The sequence below is a fragment of the Bos mutus genome, chromosome 25 (assembly GCF_027580195.1).
Source record: "Bos mutus isolate GX-2022 chromosome 25, NWIPB_WYAK_1.1, whole genome shotgun sequence".
Classification (NCBI taxonomy): Eukaryota; Metazoa; Chordata; class Mammalia; order Artiodactyla; family Bovidae; genus Bos; species Bos mutus.
This window is the reverse complement of record NC_091641.1, coordinates 874657-898648: the sequence shown is the minus strand read 5'-3', so window position 1 is coordinate 898648 and position 23992 is coordinate 874657. Positions and strand designations below refer to the sequence as shown.

Genomic DNA, 23992 nt, shown 5'->3' with positions numbered 1-23992 from the left:
ATCAGGAATTCAGCGAGGGTAGAGGGAGACCTGGGCTTCCCAGGTGGCCCTAGTAGTTAAGAACTTGTCTGTCATTGCAGGAGACATAAGAGACGCTGGTTTGATCCCTGCATTGGGAAAATTCCCTGGAGGAGGGCATGGCAACCCACTCCAGTATCTTTGCCTGGAGAATCCCATGGACAGAGGAGCCTGGCAGGCTACAGCCCATGGTTCACAAAGTCAGATATGATTAAGGCGACTTAAGTGCAGCAGGGGGAGGCCTCCAGCAGGTGATACCAACTGCTTCTCTAGGCCTCCTCTGTATCAGCTCCTTGTTACCTAATAAAATTTCCCTGTGCTCTGCTTGCTAAGTTTCTTCAGTAGTGTCCGACTCTTTGTGACCCTGTGGACTGTAGCCCTCCAGGCTCCTCTGCCATGGGATTCTCCAGGAAAGAATACTGGGGTTGGTTGCCATTTCTTCCTCCAGGGGATCTTCCCATCCCAGGGATCAAATCTGTGTCTCTTAGGTCTCCTATATTGGCAAGTGGGTTCTTTACCACTAGCAACACTTGGGAAGCCCCCAAATTCCCTAGGTGTCCACAAGTGGGAACCCCTCTGCTCTGACCCACCCACACCCCACATTCCTCAGAGATAACATGCCCTCATGTGATCTTTTTGGAGTCCTGTTGCTGTACATGCCACATTGCTGGTGGCTAATGATGTTGGAGTCCTCTTGGCCATTGGACCACTTTTTCCTCTCACTCTCTTTACACCCTTTGATCTTGTATTGTGGCCTTTCCAGAGAGAGGTGACCACTTTTTGATCTAGAATCTGACTTGCAGGAGCTTTTGAGGTGGGTCCAGAATCAGCTGAATTGATACCATTGGTGCAGCCATCACCCTCTCCTCCATGTCCTACCTCTCCTTCTGAGGCCCTCTTGTCAACAGGATCCTGATGGATCCTCCTGAAAGTACAGAGACAGTGGCCAAGACCCAGCCAGGCCCTCTTGTTGTGTTAACAATTCAGGAAGATGGCGTGGTCACCAAAGAGCCACAGGGAGAGGGCACACAGGTGCCCAGTGCCCTTACCTCTACCAACTGAATTCCATCTACATTTCTGGATACCCACTCTGCAGAAAACACTCTGCTAGGTACCTGGACATGACCCTGGCTAGAACCCAGTATGTGCCCAGGTCTCCATCCACTGAAGAGACTAGGTATGAAAACCGAACATGGTGCAGGAGATAGAATTGTTTTCAGGGGACAGAAATCCCCAGAGGAGGAAATGGTTATATCTGCTCAAGGAGGTTGGTTAGGGAAGAGTCTAACACAGATGTTCTGTCTGAGCTTCATTCTGAAGGATAATTAAGAACCTAAAAGGGACACAGGGGCATTTCCAGGCAGGAAAAATGTCATATGAGTAACAATCAGCACAGCTATCTTGTTTGACCCCATGGAGGAGGAGATGGCACCCAACTCCAATATTCTTGCCTGGGAATTGCCATGGACAGAGGAACCTGGTGGGCTGCAGTCCATGGGGTCCCAAAAGAGTTGGACACAACTTAGCAACTAAACCACCACCATCTTGTTTGAAGAGTTTCAAATATTTTGGACTACAGGCAGCCATAGAGACAGAGAGGTTTAGAGGAAAATTAAAGCCAGTGGCTTTATTTTATTTTCTGTAACCTTTGGGCTTACTGATAACACTGATTGTTTATTGATTTCCTACAGAATATGAACTCAAGGGAGGTCAAACTGTAATGTGTATGATGCTCAGCCAACTACCAAGGCCGAGAGGGCTCCTACAGGTGGAGCCCAGGTGGCTCTTCTATTGGTTGCAGCTCCAGCTCCAACTCCTTTCTAAGCACATAAATCTCCCAACCGCACTGAATCTCCACCTGAAGTGAACAGAAGCTTCACACTGAGAGGCAGGCAGAGAACATCACACACAGCTGAAAGGAAACTCAGAGGAGGGAATCGCCAAGAAAAGTGGCCATGGAGCTAATCCCAAGCTTTTCCATGGAAACCTGGGTTCTCCTGGCTATCAGCCTGGTGCTCCTTTATCTGTGAGTAACTGTTAGGCTCATCTCTTCTAAAACCTGGGTCTTGGGGTGCTAAGCAGGAAAGGGGGTTCCCTTAGTTTTTTAAAGTTCAAAGTAAATGGAGGGGAAGTTGCTCAAGCATCATGTGCTATGGGCACCAAATGGGTTATTATTGATCTTACCCACATCTGTTGAAGGAGTTAACTTTACTCCCAAGTTGCTGTTAGCATAGTTAGGAGGGTTTGTGACATTATTTGCTCCTGAGAATGACCCTCTGATTGACTGCCAGTTTGCATGGACCTAGACTAGTCAACCAGAGTCCATCAAGGGCAAATTAAAAACAACTGGCCCATGTACAGCATAGTCCTCACTGATTCCCATGGCTGGGAATCCTGGAGGCAAGCAGTAACCTGGGTTTTGTTTCATTCTCTGACTTCTGATTCTGTACCTGCTGCAGGAATCCTGAGGAATGTTTGGCCCCTTTGTCACTCAGGAGCTCCTGCTCTGGACCCTCTTTCCAGGTGTCATTTACACAAGGCACCGGGTGCACCCCGACTTTGTTTGGAGGCCTGAGAACAAGCACCCTTTTTTCATACCCATCCCTCCCCCTTTTCTGCACCCCTCCTCCTTTTCTGCACCCCTCCTCAGGGCATCCATTCCTAAGACTCAATTCCCCACCCTGTACTCTGCAGAAATTATCTAGTTTCCAAATGAGAAATCTTAAGATCTGAGGAGACTTTGTAGAAATCTTGAAATTATATTCATTTTTTTCACTTTTTCTTTCAATCTCTGGAAGAGTTAGAATCAGTGTACAAATTTATTTTCCCTGTGATTTGAAATCTACTAAATCTACAAGAGGCACAAGCCCCAGAGTCCAATTTGGATTTTATTTTCCCTGTATAAGTGTGGCACAGGAGGTTGAATCAGAAAGAAAAAACCATCTATACTAACAGAAAAAGAGGAATTTAGAAATGGTAACAATTCTGGTATCATGCAAAATTGGACTTGGGAGAGGAGTTATTGGACTCTGGGAGAGGGAGAGGGTGGGAGATTTGGGAGAATGGCATTGAAACAAATCACATTTGGTTCTCACCAGTCAATTTCATTTTCACTACTGGATGGTAGTAAATCATGATGAGGGATGGTATGGGTAGGGATTAACCTCATTTTAATTACTTGAAAGAAGTATTAGGAATTTAAGGTATTTCAGCAACATATTTTCTGCCTATTATTATAAAATTAAAAAATAAAATTTAAAAAACCATTCTATTTAGCTGAAAAATTCCTTTCAATGTTGAGATTCTGTTATCATGCATTAGGTTGGGACAGGAATTACTTCCAATGAGTGATTAGAGATACCCCTACAAATCACATTTGGGTTCTGTCCCTGGGATTTTCACTAGGCAAGAAATCACTGGAGTGGGTTGTAATATCCTTCTCATTTTAATTACTTGAAAGAAATATTAGGAAATTAAGGTATTGCAGCAACATATTTTCTGTCTGATATTATAAAATTATGTGGTACAGTTTAACTTCATTCTATTTAGGACTAGATTTAAAAAATTGATGAGTATTTCCAGCATGTGGTTTTTCCCTGAAGGATAAAAGAGGACTGCTGTCCAGCACCTAGAAAGGTATGTAAATAAATTCGCCCTCTAGAATAATGCCTGGAATATGAATCTAGTGTTGTAAAATATTCCTGTGATATACCTTTTTAAATATACATGTCCAGCAAGCTATTTTAGTCTTCAGGGCAGATGAGTATACATGCCTGGGAGCTGGTGATGATATGAGAGGCATCCAGAAAGAGATCGGGATGGAGGGGAGAATATTCCTCTTTCCTCAGAGCAGACCCCTAGAGTTATTCCTCAGACCTGGTCCCACAGAAGGTCAACAGGGTTGGCATCTCATCTGCTGGAAGCCTGGGGACAAGACACAACCTCAGTCACACTGTGTGTGGTCCGTCTGACAGTGGGGCTGGGGCCAGCTAGTGTCCCCACCAGGCAAACATCCCTGTAGCCTGAGAAGGTGCTGGTGCAGCCAGGAATCAGCCGCTGCAGGCAATGCTCTTGTTAGGCTGACAGGATGTAAAGACTATAAAAATGTTGGCTTTATCTTTAGCCCCTTCCTTTTTACCCAAAATAGCATTACTGTACCAACCAAAAAGTAAAGAGCTAGAAAGAAGCCAAATAACTCACTCAGTCCACCTGCTGCCTTGGTGGAACCATGTGAGTTCAGACACTATACCAGAGCTCTCTGTGGGACCAGTGTTGCCAACATGGTCACTCAATTGCTTGGCATCACTTTTTGAGTTCATGTAGCACACTGAAGGTTCAGAAGCAGAAACTGACTTGCCCTGTTTGTGAAGAGAAACAGGAAAGGAAGACAAACAAAAGGGGAAGCAACTGGGGTGGGAATAGCCCAGGCCACCCCTTTTGTGGTGATTGGTGCCCACACCTCCACCACTTGCTCTGGAGGAAAGAGAGAGATATAGCCAGCTGCGCTTGGCCAAGGTACCTCTGTGTGCACTTCCAGCATAGGTCCTTTCTGTGAAATTTTTTGGGTTTCTCTTATCACATATTGTAAGATTGTTGGATTTGTACAGAAATTTGAACCTGTGCTACCTTAAAGGCTACCTTCCAAAAAGGAGAGACAAGATCTTAATTTAATATTCTGAAGTTTTTTATGGTCACTCATTTTTTGTCACACAAAGTGTCTTTTGCTCTACATGGGAAGGTAACTGAAGACTGGGAACCCCAATATATCTCTTTGTTGAAAGTGCCTGTAGGGCATGATGAACCATTTACACACAGCATGCTTTTCAACCATACCTTACTAATTTAACTCTACTAGAGAGTTAGCCTTGGAGGCCTAGCAAGTTCACATTTAAACCATTGATGGCAGTCTCTTCCTTCAGCCTCTCTTTTCCTGCACTCTGTCATTTCTCAGCAACACCAGAATGAGCAGGCTTGCAAAGATCTAGAACCTGGAGTTGTGGGCTTGCACATGTAATACATGAAAGATAAGCTGCAGGCAGGCCTGCCATAGGGAGCACCTATGCCATAGGGAGCACCAGCTTGATTGTTTTTTAAGATAGTTGAAGTGCAGAGGCTTTGTGATTGAGCATCTTTAGAAAAATGAATGTAAATCAGGCAGTGGGCTTAGCAGGTGGTTGGTGGACCTGATGCCATGAGGTTGGGAATGGTCTGGAGATGGATCCTTTAGTCATTGATTCATTTATACAGTTTCAGGGAACAAAAGAGTCAATCACCCTTTTTTGTAGTTCAAGTCAATCAAATTGCTTGAACACAGAGCCATGGGTGTAGCTGAAAGGTGCTCAATTTCTATGATGGCAATGGAAGCCTTGAATCAGTTTTCATTCTGCAGATAAGAACACTCTGCTTGCTTTAAGTCCTGCTCTTGAAGACAGAATTAAGAAGAATCAGATCTTAAAATGAGGTCAGATCATGGAGGGAGCTCTGATGCATTGGCCACTTGATGGGAAGAACTTACTCATTGATGCTGGGAGTGATTGAAGGCAGGAAGAGAAGAGGGAGACAGAGGATGAGATGGTTGGATAGAATCACTGACTCAATGAACATGGGTTTGAGCAAACTCCAGGAGATAGTGAAGGACAGTGAAGCCTGGCATGTTGCAGTCCATAGGGTCACAAAGAAGTCAGAAATGACTGAGTGACTAAACAACAAAACATCAGAGGAAAAGAAAAGGATAAGAACAATGCCAAGGTAGAGTCTAGTAACTCTGTCATTGGGTGGATGCAGATAACCAAAATCTCATGTTTGAGACAGAAAAGAAAATTTCCCCTTTGTATCTAGAATGAGAATCTCTAAAATTATGGAACCACTAAGAATTAACTTACTAAATACATATGAATGATATTTTTGGAGGAATTATAGCATAAACCTCTCAGAAGCTCTCAAATTATAAACATTTATCAAGCATCCACTCTCTAGGATTGGGACATCAAGATTTCAGCTGCTATTTATGGTCTCACTGTGGAGGAGGGAAAGAACATGATCAACAAAAGTAATTATTGCTTTTGGAATTGTTGGTATTTATCACCTACATGTTGCTTCTCTAGGCTGATGGTTCCAGTTCTGAATCAGTGACTAGCCAGCTCCAGCACTTATTCCACAATCCCTGACCTGGATTTTCTCTTTCACTTTATAGATATGGAACTTATTCACATGGACTGTTTAAGAAGCTGGGAGTTCCTGGCCCAAGACCTCTGCCTCTTTTTTGGAAACGTTCTGTCCTACCGAAAGGTGTGTATTGTTTGATGTCCCTTTTTGTTTCTATGGTTGCAAATCCCAGCTGAGTTCCATAGTAAAAATTCTCCTCCTCAGTAGGCAGTTGAGAGTTTTCTTATTTCCCAGAAATGGCATTGTAGGCCCCACCCACACATGCCCCTTCTATACCCCAGGCCTCTATTGTCAGCTGTCAGAGCCTCAGGTTTGCCTCCTCAGACAGCTGAGCTCTCTTGGCTGAGTCAGCACAGGACTTGAAGTTCCATCTTATAAGCTTTGTGAAGAGGATCTTCTCTCTGCCAGGTGCAGATTCCCAGCAAGGCACAGCCCTACTAATTGTCAGGAGAAAAGCATGAAGGGATGCCTGGTTGTGGCTCTTAAGCAGTGTACAGTATAGTCAGATGAGTCCTGTTGGTAGCATAAGCTCTGGGTACCCTTTTTTCTCCTTTCTCCTGAATTGCTTGGATGCTTCAGTTTTAATGTATCAGGTAATTTGTACATACTTGGATTCTCTCAAGAACTGCTAATGCCTGCAGGTTGTTTTTTTTTCCCCCATTTTCTGCTCTACCTCTTGCTACACATGACATCTTTTGGGATATAAAAAATGGAACAAAAGCTTTCTGCTTTTTTCTGTGCCTTCAAAGCAGGCACCTCATGGATGAGTTTGAGCAGGGAATGAGTGTAACTGAGACAACATGGTGGTTGTCTATTTATCAGATATTTAACCACTAAATAAATTGTGGAGTTTTTAAAAAATAAGGCAGAATCACATATACAAAAATCACTAGAACGGATATGATTTGACAAAATTATTAGAAGTTTAATTTAACTGAAAGGAATGTACCAGGTGGCAGATGGACTGTGAATTCTGATATTCATTCAGCTCTGATGCCTCCCCAGGGCCTGGCCCCTGAACTGAAGGTTGTGAGCTGCATTATGATGTGCAGGGGCAGAGCCCTGTGTGCAGGCTGCTCTCTGGCTTAGATTTCCTGTCCTGCAGACATGAGGCTTGTTTCTCAGATCCTGATTCTCCCAACTGAGGTCTTCACTGTCTTGTTACTGCCTCAGAATTTCCTGAACATTTTTCCATCTGAAGAAGCAGTAATTTTCTCTCCACCTTTCCCAGGTGAACTCTTTAGTAGATGCACCCCAACTCACATTTCTGGGACCTTCATTTACTTGTTAAAGCATTAAATATCATGATAGAAACTTAGGGACAGGCTTTTTTTAAGTTATAGAAGTAAAAACTCAGGCCAGGTGTTTAAAACGCACTGTTCTTTGTATATTTGTGGCATTGCCCCATCTTTTCTGCGTTGAGCTGGAAAACTAGAAGGCGAGTCCACTTTGTCATTCATTCAATCACTCATTCACTTTCTCATGGAACACACACCCCTTAGACGTCTTTAAATCTGCGAGATTAGAAGACATTACTGGTGCTTTAGCTTCCTTATTCTGCTGAAATTCTAGGAAGAGCTCATGAGAGAAATGAAAAGGCTGTTACACTAGGAGAGGAAAGTGTGTGCAGGAAACCCTTACTTCCCTCATTTCCAGTTTTCTCAAATGTCCATGGTGGATTAGAGATTAAGAGATTTTAGACAACACATGCACAATAAAAAGCCTTCAGAAGACAAGGAGTAATTAGTATTCACTGACAGGGGTAAGTGTTTAGTGTCTATAATATTCAAAGAAAATTCAAGAGTGATTTTAAATTGTCAGTTACAAATATCTCCTCTGTTTTCTCTCCTTTCCCTTAAGACATTTGTGAATAAGATCTTCCCTCCAACTGCCAGTGAAAAATAGTAGTTTTGTGAATTAGAGATAGGGTTCAATACAGGATATTAATAATGTAATATTGTTTTTCCTTATAGGGTGTTTGTGAGTTTGATGAAGAATGTTTTAAAAAGTATGGGAAAATGTGGGGGTGAGTATTCTGAAAATTCCAATCGGACACACTTCTTATAATAATCCTGCCCTCCCCCTGGTGGTGTGGAGGGCACTCTCAGTCCAGAGCTTCTTGGAATGAAGTCATTGGCTGTAAAGCTTCCGAGAAGGCAATGGCACCCCACTCCAGTACTCTTGCCTGGAAAACCCCATGGACAGAGGAGCCTGGTAGGCTGCAGTCCATGATTTGAAAAGTCGGACACAACTCGCGACTTCACTTTCACTTTTCACTTTCATGCATTGGAGAAGGAAATGGCAACCCACTCCAGTGTTCTTGCCTGGAGAATCCCAGGGACGGGGGAGTCTGGTGGGCTGCCGTCTATGGGGTCGCACAGAGTCGGACACAACTGAAGCGACTTAGCAGTTTGGAAAAATAGATGAGGGTTATAGGTTAACATAATGGGAAATCATATCTGCTCAGCTTTTTACTTTCTCTGCATGTATGGAGTTTGTTTGTTTGTTTTTTAATTGTTTCAGGTAAGATTTTCCAGTAGAATTGTATTCAATGATTGTTTTATGCACTGTTTTTCTCTGATTTTGAGGAGATGTAGGGTATATATATCTAACCCAGAGTCTGTCAGGTGGGCTTTAGGAGCTGTTGGAGGTTTGGTGAGAGCAGAGGGAGAGGTGTCTTGTGGTGCTTCTTTGCCAACAGCAAGTGGCAGAGGCTCTACCTGTCCGGACCTCTTCATCTTCTCTCATGAGGCCCTCAGAAACCATGGGAACCTGTGAGTTGCCATGGCCCCAAATGTCGACCTGCTTGAGTGGGAAGAATACATAGCACTGGGACACTACTGGCCCAGCTCCAGCTGCCCCTCCAACGCTTAGTACCTGTGAGCTTGGGCTGGAGTCCGTTTTTCATGGTGGATCCCAGTTCTCTTTTAGAAAATGGTTCTCATGCATGGATGTATGAGGAGCACCTGGGAAAACCTGTTATAAATATAGAGTTTGACCCCACTCACCAGTACACAGAATCACTATGATCTGAGGTGAGTTCAAATACCTGAATTGTGACTGTTAGTGAGAGAAAATATTAAGACGGGAGTGACATCATGAATATAAAGGGTCACCTGAAACCACTATCTCTTATCCACCCAAGTGTTGTTGCAAAACCATGATGGGAAGAAGAGAATCGTCCAAGTAATATGGTCAGTCAGGTGGAAGAGCCGATTAAGTGCCTCCTCAATCCCTCCTGTCACTGCTTCAGCACTAAGTGCTCTTGACACCCACTTACACCCTCTGAGTTTTAGAACAGCCTTTGGAAATGGGCAGAAGTAAGTGCAGTGTTTCTCCGTAATTTTTATGTGTGATCACAAAACGATTTGAAATTCTTCTGTGGAATTAAAGGAGGAATAGGGAACATGTAGAAGTGAAGTGAAGTCGTTCAGTCGTGTCCGACTCTTTGCGACCCTATGGACTGTAGCCTACAAGGCTCCTCTGTCCATGGACTTTTCCAGGCAAGAGTACAGGAGTGGGTTGCCATTTCCTTCTCCAGGGGATCTTCCTGACCCAGGGACCCGGGTCTCCAGCATTGCAGGCAGACGCTTTACCATCTGAGCCACCAGGGAAGCCCCAAACTTAGTCCTAACTGTCAGGCAAGTGTACGCTCCTCGGTTCTGTCTCATCCACAACAAAGATTTGGAGCGACGGACATTAAAGCCCTCGGTGCGTCACAGCTCTCGGGTCTTGGACAAACCATGTTATAGCTCTTAGGCAAATCAGTGTTATGGCTCTATTTTATTTAGAAGATAGCAGGAGAATCCATCCTCAAAGCGTGAGGGCATGCCAACCCAAAGACACGAAGAGAAGAGAAGAGAAGAGAGTGGAGGAGCACGCCAGCGTGCGGGAGAGAGAGAGAGAGCAGGCGCTTTGGCTCCTCTTTTTATGTTTCTTCCTCCCCCTGGGCCTGCCCTATGCAAACTGGGCTTAGCCAGGAGTGCTGTTTGTTCTACTTGAGGTCTTCATCCTGGTCCTCGGACCTTCCTTTGTTCTATTTTCACAGGCTTTTCCCTTCCTTGTCTTTTAGCCACCGCCATTTTGGACTCTTTTTCCCTACTCTAACTACCTAGCATAACCATATACAAAACTTTTCCTCAGGGTTGGCTTTTCACAAACCTTATCCCTTTCTGTACCCATTACTGTCGACGTCCATCTAAAAAGCCACCTGTAAGTTAGGCTTACTTCCTTTTCCCTTCACAAAATGCAATTTCATTCCTCATAATTTTACTGAAAAACACACTTCCTACTTCCCTTAAGCAACCAAAAACTGACTTTTATATTAGCATTTTATAGATTGGTGAGCATAAATACCAGTGATAATTTCTAAAACCTTTGTTTTCTTAGAACATTTTAGGATGGCACCAAACATCATTTATTTTTAATCCTAAATCTCTTTAATTTAATTAAGGGAACATGTAGAAAATCTTCCAATTAGTTCTAGCCATTGTAAGTGATTGATAATGAAACCAAAATATCAGAAGACAGTAAATAACTCAGAGTAAATGTCATTCCAGTGGCCCATTCCCATGAAGGGACATCCTGACAGTCAGGAGATCAGGTCAAACAGTGACGTGTCACATCTGAGGAGTCAGCTTTGTGTGATAGGTGGGTCAAATGTGGGCCTGCCAAGCTGGTGATGGATGTCACCGACATGGAGCCTGAGGCCCATGGGACCCATGTAATGAAAAGAAAATATTTAAAAGATGAGTTATACATGCTTTCTCTGATTTTTTTTTCATTCTCTTTTTCCTTTTGTTCAGATTATCCTGAACTTGATGCTACCAAGGAGATCTCACTATTTAAAATTTTTCCTTAAAAAATATTAACTAATAAGCAAATTTTAGAAAATAGGACAAAAAAAAATCTTTCATAATCCCACTGTCAGTTGTGAAGCATTCCAAATCTTCTTCCATTTGCAGATATATTGTTACATATTTATGATAGATGTGTCTACAGTTTTCATCTAATATTATATGTATTTTCATGCTTTGGGTATATCTTCAAAAATGACTGAGTAGATGGTCTCCCCTTAATTATTTTTTAATTTTCAGATAATTTGCTTTCTTCAGTTATTTACTAACCTAACTTCTTTCTTGATAATGAAATACATTGCTGCTGCTTGACTCCATGAAATATATTAAACACTATAATTTCCTTTCCAATGCATGAAATGAAAAGTGAAAGTGAAGCCGCTCAGTCGTGTCTGAGTCTTAGCGACCCCATGGACTGCAGCCCACCAGGCTCTTACATCCATGGGATTTTCCAGGCAAGAGTAATGTTGCCTTCTCCAATGAAATACATTTTAAAAATTATGGAAAACCTATATACCCATGACCTAGAATTAGTAGTGTTTTCATGGTATTTTTAATGATGACCTTAGAAGGATGGATTATGTAATGTTAAGATAAACATCTGGACTTCCAGGTATGGCTCCAGCTGCAGAAAATGGCTTATTAAGTTTAATCAGCTCTGTTTTCCCTACACAGGATTTTTGAAGGTAAACATCCTCTGTTGGTTATCACGGATCCAGACATGATCAAAACAGTACTAGTGAAAGAATGTTATTCTGTCTTCACAAACCGGAGGGTAGGCATCCATTTTTTTAATTTAAAATTTGTTTATTAGATATGCATTTTGAAATATATTACAGATTCACAGGATATTGTCAAAAGAGAAAAATACAGAAAAGCTGGATGTCAGGTACCTTTCATCCTGATTCCTCCAACGGCAATAAATTGATTAATTAGTCTACAATTTCAAAGCAGAAAGCTGACATTCATACTATCCACAGAGCATATTGTGGTTTCTTCAGTTTCATGCTCACTCATTGTGTATGTTTTGTTCTGTGAAATGTGTCCTAGATGTAGATTTGTGTAGCTACCACTACAATCAATGTACAGAACTATTCCATCCCTACAAGTCTCCTTCTTACTATTCTTATATAGTTGTAGCATGTAGCTTGTTTTTTCCTCTTATCAGGGTCTTTAGCGTAGCAAACACTGCTCTTTAAATTTTGATGAATGATTTATCAATTTTCCATTTTATGGATTTTGCCTTTGTTGTCAAGTCCAAAATATCTTGACCTAGCCCTAGGCCCTGAAGATTATCTCCTATTTTTTCCTAAACATTAAATCACTTTATGTTTTACATTTAAGTCCATGATCCATTTTATGTTAGGTTTTGTGTAATGTATGAGGTTGTCTTTTTTTTTTCTTTTGCATCTAAATGTCTGATTTGCTCCAGCACCATTTATGGAAAGACTATCCATTAAAAGTAATTTATTTATTTTATTTTTTGCTCCCCTGGGTCTTCATTGCTGTGCTCAGGCTTGAGCCTGGCAGTGGGCAGGTGTGTGGCTGCAGAGGTTAGCTGTGGGCAGGTGTCAGTACAGTTGAGTGACAGTAGTAAGGACTGCTTTAGGCATCTGAGCATCTGCAGGGCCCTCCGATGGTGTTTTGCACATGCGCATTGAAAAAGATTGGCTGCTGGTGTGGATCCTGGGTCCACATAGCATCAGCAGTGGCACTAACTGGGCAGCTCTAGTGTGGTTGGAGGCAGTAGGGTAGGACTCCTGCAACTGCCTTAACACCATGAATGTTGAATTAAAGGTGGCTGATTGATCAGTTGATTGGGAGAAAGGCTACACACACTGGTCAGTTTCAGTGGGGTCAGAAGCTGCACGTGGCTCTTCCTTTCCCTTTCCTGCCCCTTCCCTCGCCTCTCCTTCCCCTGCCTGCCATCTCTTCCCTTTCCTGTCCCTTCCCTCCCCTCTCCTTCCCCTGCCTGCTGTCTCTTCCTGGACAATCCAGTCCTAAACCCGAAGGTGGGCCACAGAAGGTGGGCAGCCTCACACATCAGGGTGGGGCCAGAGAAGGAGGACAGTGGCTCCAAGTCAGAGACCGAGTAGGGAGGGGAGGGTTTCCACAGGGATGGCAGCTGGGCACTGGTAAAGTGAAAGTGAAAGTGAAAGTAGCTCAGTCATGTCCAACTGTCTGAGACCCCATGGACTATAGAGTCCATAGAATTCTTCAGGCCAGAGTACTGGACTGGGTAGCTTTTCCCTTCTCAAGATCTTCCCAACCCATGGATTGAACCCAGGTCTCCTGCATTGCAGGCAGATTCTTTACCAGCTGAGCCACAAGGGAAGCCCAAGAATCCTGGAGTGGGTAGCCTTTTCCTTCTCCAGGGGATCTTCCTGACCCAAAAATTGAACCAAGGTCTACTGCACTGCAGGCAGATTCTTTACCAACTGAGCTATCAGGGAGCCCCTTTCACTTTCACTGGTAAGGAAACCAAAATACTCACTTGTGGTGGTGGCTTAGGGGAGAGGGCATCGTGAGTGGAAAGGGATGCATTGTGGATTGGGTCCATAAAGGAGGATTGATCAAGTAATAATATAGAAAGGATGATGGAAGCTGGCATTCTCACCATTGGAGAAGAAGTCACAGGTTCAGAGACTGAGAAACTAGACTAAACCCTGTGGAGTCACCCTAAATTATCAGTGTAAATCCATGCTTTTCTGTGTAGATAGATGATAGCAGGCCAGATGATATAGACAGATGACAGATAAATACAGATAAAGACAGATAGGTGTGTGTGTGTGTTTGTGTAGCTACAAAAGCACATTATACCTACTGCTTTCCACTGATGTAGTATAGACACCTGAGCAGCTGCAGGGGTCTGGGATGGGGTTTTGCACATGCCCAGCCAAAAAGATTGGGGCTGGCAGCCAGTGTGAATCCTGGGTCTCAGGGTGTCATTGGCTGGAGCATCTCTGTTGGAGGTTGAGGGGGAAGACAGGACTCAGGGAACTGGAGTCTGCTAATGTAGAACCCTGGGGAGTGATCAGCACCAAAATTTTCAGAGGTTGTTCAATGACTATGCTGGCAGTTGGTTTCATCATAGCAAAGTTTCTGGGGTTTTCTGCAGAGGAGGATACAGAGAACCATAGTCACTCCTGCTGCGTGGTTGACACTGGTAGTCCCTGCCCTTCTTCTTTGTTCCTAGTTGTCTCTAGTTGTCTCGGCTCTGCTCTTCTCTGGGAAGGGTGAAAGCAAAGCAGGTCATTTGTGCAATGTTCTGAAAGGCTGGAGAAACTGGTCACTGATCCTGTTGTCTCTTTTAGTCATTTTTTTTCTTTTTTCCAGCAAGGGAAAATGTCTCAAGCTGGGGAATTTCCTCTTGATGCTGAGCAGTGCTGGCCTAAGGGAAGGGATGATGCAAACAAAATCAACTATTCTCCTTACTTTTTTGTGAGTTGTTTTCAAGTGTGCTCTGTTGTATTGTTGACCTTTTAAACCTATTTTCATTTACTGTGAGCTGTCTAATTGTGAGACAACAAAGGCTGGAGTCTCCTACTCTGGTGATGAGTCTCCTATCTTGGAGATGTCACTTTAGTATTTTTCATTAAAGTGATATTAGCTGTAGGTCTTTTTGTAGATGCTCTTTATCAAGTTGAGGAAATTTTTTTGTCTTCCTGTTTTGTGAGTTTTATCATGAATGAGTGTTGGAGCAATCTATTTTAAAACAAAATATAAATTTGAAAGATTGAGGAGATTTTCAAACAGGTTGGCTTCATAAGCCTGTCCCAAGCTGAGAAATAGAGTTATCTTCTTTCCCCTTCTATTCCTGGGGGAAAATGTAGGGGGAAATGTTTTCCATATCATTGCATAATTTTTTTCAGAATTTCAAGTAGATTCATAATCTTTTGTGTAATTAGTACTACTTAAAAATCCCCATCAATTCAGCACATTCCTTTTCCAGTTGGTCAGGCTGTAAATATATGTAAAGACAGAAGTAATCTGAGGCAAAATGCAGTCTGTCAAGGCTATCTGGCTGGCTGTCACCAATCCCTTTCTTCTCTGCATAGCCCAAGAAGATGAACAAGATCTTATTCCCTTCTATCCCCTGGAAGAACCTTTCTGTACTACATGGGTCATTTGCGTTTAAAAGGAGATTGGAATATGAAGGCTGGAAACCACATCAAGTGGCTGAATGTCTCTTCCACATTCACAGAACCTAGATATTCAGGATAAATGTTTATTGTTCATCTAGCATAGGGCCTGGTACTATGTAGATAGTCACTAAAGATTTGTTGAATACATTGTTCCCAAATTATTAAGAAATTTTCCACAACTGTTGAGACTTCCAAAACTTAAGTAGGGTAAAATTTGTTTTCTTTCAACTCTAGGTTTTTGGTCCAATGGGAGTTATGAAAAATGCTGTTTCTGTGGCTGAGGATGAACAATGGAAGAGAATACGGACATTGCTGTCTCCAGCCTTCACCAGTGGGAAGCTCAAGGAGGTAAGAAAAGAAGAGGGTTTTCCATGAGCAACTTAAAGAATAAGGTAGAAAATAAATTCATATCCCTGTCCAAGGAGTGTGCCAAATTTGAGTTTCCTAAAATGGTTTTCATCTTCCCATCCTAAAAGAGACCTCATCAGATTCATAATAAAATGTCACTTAACCTCCATGCCCTTGAAAAAGTTCTTCTAAAACTTGAGTCTCCACATTTAACTTCCAGTGCTGTTGTGTTTTGTGTCTAGATGTTCCCTATCATTGGGAAGTATGGAGATGTGTTGGTGAGGAACCTGAGGAAGGAAGCAGAGAAAGGCACGTCCGTCGACATGAAAGAGTAAGTAGGGGTGAAGCTGCTGGTCCTCTGAGCTCCACTGAGACCCTTGTGTTTCCTGCCTTGGAGCCAAACTCCTATTTCTGAGTTACTCTAGTGACCAGACAGAAGTAGGTGTATGGTTTACAACTCTGACTGGCCACCACTTAAAAATGAGTGTTGGCTCATCAAAATATCAGAAGGTATCTTCTGTGTACATGAGCCAGGATTAACTTATCTGCTTAAGTGTCACCTTGGATATTCTGGGAGACAAAAATACACAGTTTGGTCTCAAGTCAGGAAGCATGATGCCTCCATCTCTGTTGGTTTTCTCAAGATTGCTTTGGCTATTTATGGTCTTATATGGTTCCATATAAACTTGAGGATAATTTGTTCTAGTTCTGTGAAAAGTAACACAGGTATTTTGATAGGGACATGCATTAGATCTATAGATTGCTTTGGGTAATATGGACATTTAGGCAACATTAATTATTTCTATCCATGTACATGTAACATCTTTCCATTTCTTTGTGTCATCTTCAGTTTCCTTCATTGTTTTATAGTTTTCATAGTATAGGTCTTTCACCTCCCTGTTAAGTTTATTCCTAGGTGTTTTATTCTTTTTAATGTGATTTTAAACAGGATTGTTTTATTATTTTCTCTTTCTGATTGTTCTTTATTACTGTATAGAAAAGAACCCAGATTTCTGCAAATTAATCATGTACCTGCCACTTTACTGAATTTATTTATTCTAGATTTTTGGTGGAACTTCAGAGTTGCCTATATAAAATATTGTTTCATCTGCAAATAGTAATAGTTTTACATGTTCTCTTCCAATTTGGATGCCTTTATTTCTTTTTCTTGTCTGATTCCTGTGGCTAGGACTTCCCATAGTATATTGAATAGAAGGTGGAAGAGTGGGCATCCTTGTCTTTTCCTGATTTTAGAGAGTACTGGCACAAAACAGACACATATCAATTGAATAAAATTGATAGGCCCAAAATAAACTCATATACTTAGAGTCAATTAATCTATGATAAAGAAAGCAAGACTATACAATGGAGAAAAGACAGTCTCTTCAATAAGTATACTGGGAAAACTGGACAACTACATGTAAAAGAATGAAAATAGAACATTTTCTCACACCCTATAGAAAAACAAACTCAAAATAGATTAAAGATCTAAATGTAAGTCTGGAAACCATAAAAACATAGAAGAAACAATAGGCAGAATGCTCTTTGACATAAATCATAACAATATGTTTTGGATTTAACTCTTAAGGCAAAGAAAACAAGAGCAAAAAAAACAAATGACCTAATTTTTTACTTTTATCTTAATTGAACTTAAAGTCTTTTACACAGTGAAGTAAAATATTGATAAGATGAAAAGACAGCCTAATAAATAGATGGGAGAAATAATTTGCAAATGATGTGATGATAAGAGTTAGTACCAAAAATATATAAATGTCTCATACAACTCAAAATCTAAATAACAAACAACCCAGTGAAAAATGAGCAGAAGATCTTAATAGACATTTTTTTCAAGCGAAGATATACAATTGAAAAGATGTTCAACATTGCAAATCATCAGAGAAATGCAAATCAAAATCACAAAATCAGCCAACACCTGTAAGTTTGGGTGAGGATGTGGAGAAAAGGAAACCCTGGTACAAGGTTGGTGGACTGTAAACTGATGCAGACGCTGTGGGAAACGGTATGGAGGTTTCTCCAAAAGCTTAAAGAGAACTATTGTCTGTGTTCCATCATGTCCCACTCTCTGTGACCCCACAGACTGTAGCCCCCAGGCTCCTCTGTCCATGGGATTTCCCAGGCAAGAATACTGGATTGGGTAGCCATTCCCTTCTGCAGGGGATCTTCCTGACCCAGCGATCGAACCCAAATCTCCTGCATTGCAGGCAGTTTCTTTACCACTGAGCCACCCAGGAAGCTAAGAACTGTCATATGATCCAGCAATTCCACCCTGAGTATACATCCAGTGAAAATGAATATACTAATTTGAAAAGATACATGCACCCCAAGGTTTGTATCAGCTTTATTTACAAAGCCAAGATACGGAAGCAGCATAAGTATCTGTCAGTAGATGAATGCTTAAAGAAGATGCAGCACATGTGTGTACACAGGCACCCCCACAAGAAATACTACTGAACCATAAAAAAGAATGAAACTGTGCCATTTACAACAGCATGTATGGACCTAGAGGGTATTATGCTTAGTGAAATAAGTTAGACAGAGAATGACAAAGTTGCATGTTATCATTTGTATGTGGAATCTAAAAATAAAATGAATAAATATCAATATAACAAAACAGAAACAGACTCACAGTGTAGAAAACAAAGTGGTGGTTACCAGTGGGAAGTAGGAAGGGGAGTGCAAGATAGGACAGATGATTCAAAGGTACAAATTGCAATGTATAACGTAATTGTGCTACAGGGATAGACTGTACATAACAAGGAATGTAGTCAGTATTTAATACTAACTTTAAATGGAGTATTTAAAATCGTCCTTCTACACCTGAAACTATGTGATATTGTATATCAACTCTGCTTTTGCACTAAAGGGGCATCAGCTCTGAGCACAATTCTGTGGTGAGGTGAGACCCAGATCAATGTCCCCTTTCTTGACTCTCCAGGAAGAGTGAATTTGCTCCCTTTGCTCTGCTCAGACACAGTCCATATACACCTTTTATTGCCCATAGTCAAAGCACACTATGTACTTTGTCAGATTATGGGTTCTGTCCTTCTGTGACTGAGCTCCTTGAGTTTGAGGGGGGGGTCTAACTTGCCTTAGTGTCCCCGTCCCCCCAGCACGGGGGCAGTTGCATCATTCACACTCATACACACCTCAGGAGTGAGTGATAGTAGCAGACAGTCTTCCATGATCCAGCAGGTGGTTCTGAGAGAGTGTGGCTCTTGACCTGTCTTGCCTGGGCATCTGATTTTATATGATTTTCTTGTTGACTGTGTTGGATATGGATAGTCAGCTGGTCCTGATTTTAACTGTCTGTGTCTGTCTTTCTCTACTCAGTATCTTTGGAGCCTACAGCATGGATGTGATTACTAGCACATCATTTGGAGTGAATATTGATTCCCTTGGCAACCCGCAAGATCCCTTTGTGGAGAATGCCAAGAAGCTCTTAAGATTTGATATCCTTGATCCATTTCTACTTTCAGTAGGTAAGTGTCCTACTACATTTCTTTTTCTGTATTTCTCCCTCCATCCCTTCTTCCCTCTTGTTCTTTCTTCCCCTCTTCCTCCTTCCCTCCCTTCCTTCCTTCTTTTTCACAAGGTTATTGAGATATAATTCAATACCATCAATTCACTGATTTAAAATATACAATACAATGGTTTTTACAAGCTAAGTGTCCATGGATGGATAAATGTAGAGGGAAAATGTGGTGTATATACCCCCCCACCCCCACCACACATACACACACACCAGAATACTATTCAGCCATGAAAAGGAAGGAAATCCTGCCATTTGCAGCAATGTGTCTGGACCTCAATGGAGGGTATTATGTGCCGGGGTCCAGCCCGGGTTGGATCCAGGGATTCCCTCAGGATGACAGCGTTGGCGATTAAGGGATAGCAAAGGCTGAGAGATTTATTAGATGCTCAATAATAACTGGTTTACGCTCGAAATCAATAAAGTTCATGACACCAAACTTGCTCTGACCACGGAGGCTGCAGGCGCCCTCTCGAATAGCGGAAGGTGCCCCACCTTAGGCACCTTCTCGAGTAGGTCTTAGAAGCCCAGGCAAATAAGTGGTCGCAGAGGACCCCCCTGCTCCAAATTATTTTGGCATGAAGGAAGAACAGAAGAGAAAAGGAGGAAAAGGAAACAAGAAAGAATGACACAGGGAGACCAAGCTTCAGTGAGCAAGGCCCGTAGCTTTATTTTCAACAGGGGCTTTTATACCCTAAGTTCCACATAGAGGATAATAGGAGATGTGAAATCATGCAAAATCAGCAGTCTTTGATCCTTATTGAGACCAGGCTTTCTTTTCTGTAAATTTATCATATACAAATGGTTTAGGTGATTTACATCATCCTCTGTCCAGAAGGCCTGTTAACATTTTATGACTCTGACAAAGGTTTGTCAACCATAAGACTTATTTTCTCTAAGAGTAATTATTTTAAAGTTGGCGCCATCCTCCGAAGGTGTTAGATAAAGTTGCATTCCTATAGGGCAAAGGTGCAATGGATTTACAACAAAGGAAAGAATTTATTACCTTAAGGGTCTAAAGTTGTTAACACCAAGGCCACTACTTATGTTTTCTACATACCAACTATATTAATTAATACACTTCCAAGGATACAATACAGGGGATGTGGAAACTTGGCAGCAAGCATTGGCTCAACAATAAAATCTTCTACTAGTTCTATTCTGACAATTTCTAACTTTCCGAGAGGCTCTATACTATTTGAATATCTTAAGCTTCCCGTGCCTCTCGTGGCTGGGAGACTGTAAACAATTGTATGCATAGCTGTAGGAGTCTGGGTAAACCTGTCAGGCAAGTTAGAGAGCCATCTGAGGGGTTTGTGAACTAAAACACTCTTGTCACACCCAGGAACTTTATTAACTGGAGCTGTAAGTTAACTCTTTTTCGGAGAGAGAGATGGTGGTGGGGGACAGCCCCCCGTAAAGTCAGAGGTGTAGGTGAGAGCACAAAGCAGTAAAGCAGGCAGACTCTGGTTTTAGGGTAGACGCTCAGGCAGGCCCAGAGGGGCACCCCTCAAGTTCTGGCTCGCCTTGCCCTCCAGAACTCTCCCACATAACCTTGTTATGGGTGGGGACTCCCGTGCTGGCTCCTGGCAATTATGCTTAGTGAGATAAGTCAGACAGAGAAAAACAAACACTTACATGTTGAATCAAAGGAAGAAATCTGAACTCATAGAAAAATGATGTCAGAGTTTTGACTACCAAAGATAGGGTTTGGGAGATAGAATTGGACGATGGTGGTCAAAAGGTACAAATTTCAGTTATTACTTAAATCAATACTCCTGGTGTAATTTGCCTATAGCTATCCTGTTGTCTCAGCACCACTTATTGAAAAGACTGTTTTGTCTCCATTGAGTGGTCTTGGAAACAGTTTCAGTGTTCAGTTGACCATAGGCATGTGGGCATATTTCTGCACTCAAAACTCTGTTCCATGAATCTGTATATCCATCCTTAGGCCAGAACCACTTTGCCTTGATTAATGTCACTTTATGATAAGTCTTAAAATCAGGAAATGTGAGTCTTTATAACTTTATTATTTTTTTCAGGAATGTTTTGTCTTCTCTGAGCCCCTTGCAATTTCATATGAATTTAATCTAAGATAGTCAATTTCTTCAAAGAGGTCAGCTAGAGTCCTGAAAGGAAATGCCTTATATCAGTCGATTTGCCATCTTGACAGTGTAAATGTTCTGATTCACGATCATGGCATGTTTTTCATTTACTTACGTTTTCTTTAATTTAGTTCAACAAGGTTTTGTGCTCTTTAGAGTGTAAATTTTACATCTTTTATTTAATTCCTACTTATTCTATTCTTTTTGATGTTATTATAAATTGAGTGTTTTTTCAATGTGACTTTCAGATTATTTTTTGCAATGTAAAGAAATACAATTGATTTTGTATTTTGATCTTGTATCTTGAAACCTGACTGAACTTGTTTATTAGTTCTAATAGGTTTTTAGTGACTTCCTTAGGATTCACTGTGTACAAGATCATGTTATCTGATGATAGAATTTTAGTCTTCATTTCCTATATGGATATGTTTTCTTTAATTTTCTTGATTAATTCTTTTGGTTAGAATGTCAGGTACAGTTTTGAGTAGAAGTGGTGAAAAAGGCTTCCTTGTCTTATTCTTAATGTTAGAGAAATCATCCAGTTTTTCACTGTTAAGTATTAGTGTTATCTATGGGTTTACGTTGGAGAAGGCAATGGCACTCCACTCCAGAACTCTCGTGTGGAAAATCCCATGGACGGAGGAGCCTGGTGGGCTGCAGTCCGTGGGGTCGCTAAGAGTCAGATACGACTGAGCAACTTCACTTTCAATTTTCACTTTCATGCATTGGAGAAGGAAATGGCAACCCACTCCGGTGTTCTTGCCTTGAGAATCCCAGGGACAGGGGAGCCTGGTGGGCTGCCGTCTGTGGGGTCGCACAGAGTTGGACACGACTGAAGTGACTTAGCAGTAGCATGGGTTTGCGTAAGTTGTTAACTATGGGTTTTTCATAGATTCCTTTTATCAGGTTGATGAAAGACCCTTCTGTTCCTGTTTTCTGAGAGTTTTTAAAATCACAAGTGTGTATTGGATTTTTGTCACATGGTTCTTATGCACATATTAGATAATTGTGTGGTCATTGTTTTTTTCTCTGTTGAAATGGCATATTATGTAACCTTGCATTCCTGGGATAAAGTGTACTTATATATGATGTATACATCTTTGTATATATTAGTAGATTCAGTTTGCTAGTATTCCCTTGAGGATCTGTGTATCCATGGTCATAAGACACATTGATCTGTAGTTTTGTTTTTTTTTTTCCTCTACTATCTTACTCTGTTTCTCACACCAAGTTAATACTGATTCTGAAGAATGACCTTCAAAGTATTCTGTCATCTTCTATTTGTTGGATGAGTTAGTGAAAAATTGATATTAATTCTTTAATTATTTGAGTAGTATTCAGCATTGAAACCATCTGCGCCTGAGCTTTTCATTGTCAAATTGTGGGTAGTTTCTTGATTATCAGATGAAACTTTGTATTTCTTATAGGTCTATTCACATTGTCTATTTCTTTTTGAGTAGTTTCTGTTTAATATTTTTTCCAATTAATTAATTAATTTTAATTGGAGGATAATTACTTTACAGTATTGTGAGGTTTTTGTCATCCATCAACATGAATTGGCCACGGGTATATATGTGTCCACCCCATACTGAATCTTCCTTCTACACCTCTCCACACCCTATCCTTTTGGGTTATACCAGAGCACCACCTTTGGGTGCCCTGATTCATGCATCGAACTTGCACTGGTCATCTATTTTACATATGATAATGCACATGTTTCAGTGCTATTCTCTCAAATCATCCCACCCTTGCCTTCTCCCACTTGGTCCAAAAGTCTCTTCTTTATATCTGTCTCCTTTGCTGCCCTGCATGTAGAACTGTCAGTACCTTCTTTCTAAATTCCATATATATGCATTAGTATACAGTATTTTTCTTTCTCTTTCTGACTTATTTCACTTTGTATAATAGGTTCCAGGATCATCCACCTCATTATAACTGACTCAAATGCATTTATTTTTATAGTAAGTAATATTCAATTGTGTATATGTACCATAATTTCCTTATCCATTCTCTGCTGACAGACATCTAGGTTGTTTCCCTGTCCTAGCTATTATAAATAGTGCTGCCATGAACATGGGGGTACATGTGTCTCTTTCAGTTCTGGTTTCCTCAGGGTGTATGCCCAGCAGTGGGACTGCTGGGTGGTATGGCAATTCTATTTTCAGTTTTTAAAGGAATCTCCACACTGTTCTCCATAGTGGCTGTACCAGTTTGCATTCACATCAACAGTTTATGAGAGTTTCCTTTTCTCCACACCCTCTCCAGCTTTATTGTTTGTAGACTTTTTGATAATGGATATTCTGACTGGTGTGAGATGATACCTCATTGTGGTTTTGATTTACAGTTCTCTAATAATGAGTGAAGTTCAACATCCTTTCATGTTTTATTAGCCATCTGTATGTCTTCTTTGGAGAAATGTCTGTTTAGGTCTTTTGCCCAGTTTTTGATTGGGTTCTTCATTTTCCTGATATTGAGCTGCATGAGCTGCTTATATATTTTGGAGATTAATTATTTGTCAGTTGCTTCATTTGTTTTTATTATATTCTCCCATTCTGAGGGCTGTCTTTTCACCTTCATTATAGTTTCCTTCATTTTGCAAAAGTTTTTAAGTTTAATTAAGTTCTATTTGTTAATTTTTGTTTTTATTTCCATTACTCTTAGAGGGCCAGTCATAGCAGATCTTGGAGTGATTTATGTCAGAGAGTGTTCTGCCTTTGTTTTCCTCTACTTATAGTTTCTGGTCTTATATTTAGGCCTTTCATACATTTTGAGTTTATTTTTGTGTATGGTGTCAGAAAGTGCTCT

The 23992-nt window shown here is 41.2% G+C and overlaps 1 protein-coding gene across 1 annotated transcript in view; it reads left to right on the top strand.

Moving 5' to 3' along the window:
• Window positions 1-8177: 8177 nt before the first annotated feature.
• The window catches only part of LOC102284405 (cytochrome P450 3A24), a 37679-nt gene continuing 21864 nt past the window's right edge, over window positions 8178-23992 (top strand). Inside the window, exons 1-5 of the mRNA XM_070362253.1 lie at window positions 8178-8209; window positions 11715-11814; window positions 15419-15532; window positions 15775-15863; window positions 18884-19032. Coding sequence (XP_070218354.1) covers window positions 8202-8209; window positions 11715-11814; window positions 15419-15532; window positions 15775-15863; window positions 18884-19032 — 460 coding nt within the window. The 5' untranslated portion in view covers window positions 8178-8201. The remainder of the gene's footprint in view (window positions 8210-11714; window positions 11815-15418; window positions 15533-15774; window positions 15864-18883; window positions 19033-23992) is intronic.